Raw genomic sequence first — 1418 nt, forward strand, 5'->3', positions numbered from 1 at the left:
GAAGGAATGAATGAAGGAAGGAAGGAAGGAAGGAAGGAAGGAAGGAAGGAAGGAAGGAAGGAAGACAGAGAGAAGGAATGAATGAAGGAAGGACAGAAATAAGGAAGGAAGGACAGAAATAAGGAAGGAAGGACAGAAATAAGGAAGGAAGGACAGATGAAAGACAGAGAGAAGGAAGGAAGGAAGGAAGGAAGGAAGGAAGGAAGGAAGGACAGATGAAAGACAGAGAGAAGGAAGGAAGGAAGGAAGGAAGGAAGGAAGGAAAACAGCCTTTTTTCTTCTTCAATCAGATTCCAGGTTTTTCCAGACTCAGCAGGATCCCTGATTTACCTGGGCAGGTATTTAGAGCCAGGTAGGGAATGTCAGTGTTGGCCCACTGCAGCTCAGCCAGAACCACAGCACACACAGAGCCGTTCTTCTTGTCCGGCCGCTGAGACCTGGTCCTGCTCCAGCTCCAAAGGTAAATGGATCCGTGGGTGTGGCTCTTAGAGGCTGCCGTAGAGACCCACACAGGCAGAAAAAGAAACACCAGGAGAAGAGTTAGAACAGTTATATAAAGAAAGTTAAATAAAGAAGGGATATCTGTGTGTAAATGGCTTTCATTTGATTTCTTTTTGAAAATAAAACCAGATAAACTTTAAGAACTGTACTTATTAAAGCCACTTTATCCCATCTCCCTTTATGCACTGCAAATATAATATAGAAAAAATAAGTAAAAAACTTATTAAATTATGACCGTTTCCCCTTAATTTAAGTAGGTAAATAAGATGATTTGCAGATGGAATAAACATTTTTACTCTTAAAGTAAGATAGTTAGATATTATGCACTTGAAATAAGACAATGTAATTGTTTTTTCTTATTCTAAATGTAAATTGTCTCATTCCATTGGCAAATTGTCTCACTTTCCTCCTCAATTCAAGAAAAAATTCACATATTCTAAGAAAAAATTACATTTAAATACATTTTTTTAACAGAGTTGTCTAAAATATTGGAAAATAGACATGTGAGTAATAAGCATTAAATGCCTTAATGACAAACAGTTACACCGCCACCATGTGGTCTTTGAGAAACATTACATGATTCAGATCTCCCAAACAGGTTGGAAAACACCGACAAATTTCACAAGTAGCTGTTCTAAATGCTAGACAGTAGGAACCGGACTTACCCACAACATCATCAGAAAGAAAACTCAAACCATCGATAGTGTGATAGTCGTGTTGTTTGCCCTCCTTTTTATAAATGGGAAAAGTTATTTCCATTTCCTTCGACCTGAAAGAAGAAACAATAATCAGCACCAGCCGCTCTTTGTGGAATTTTGTTTTGTGTTTTCTATGGGAGAATTATCCTGCCATAATGCAAGAGCACATCATTTCAATTTGAGAAAAGAATTTCATCTTCTTGCACTCTAAACTTATAA

The 1418-nt window shown here is 37.7% G+C and overlaps 1 protein-coding gene across 1 annotated transcript in view; it reads right to left on the reverse strand.

Annotated features, from left to right (window-relative positions):
- Window positions 1-1418, reverse strand: part of LOC107081859 (leucine-rich repeat and WD repeat-containing protein 1-like) — a gene marked incomplete at its 5' end in the record, with an annotated part of 6267 nt that overhangs the window by 3278 nt on the left and 1571 nt on the right. Inside the window, 2 exons of the mRNA XM_015370188.1 lie at window positions 331-492; window positions 1167-1270. Of these exons, the coding sequence (XP_015225674.1) occupies window positions 331-492; window positions 1167-1270 (266 nt within the window). The remainder of the gene's footprint in view (window positions 1-330; window positions 493-1166; window positions 1271-1418) is intronic.

This window comes from Cyprinodon variegatus, unplaced genomic scaffold (genome assembly GCF_000732505.1).
Source record: "Cyprinodon variegatus isolate N-32 unplaced genomic scaffold, C_variegatus-1.0 Scaffold43, whole genome shotgun sequence".
Classification (NCBI taxonomy): Eukaryota; Metazoa; Chordata; class Actinopteri; order Cyprinodontiformes; family Cyprinodontidae; genus Cyprinodon; species Cyprinodon variegatus.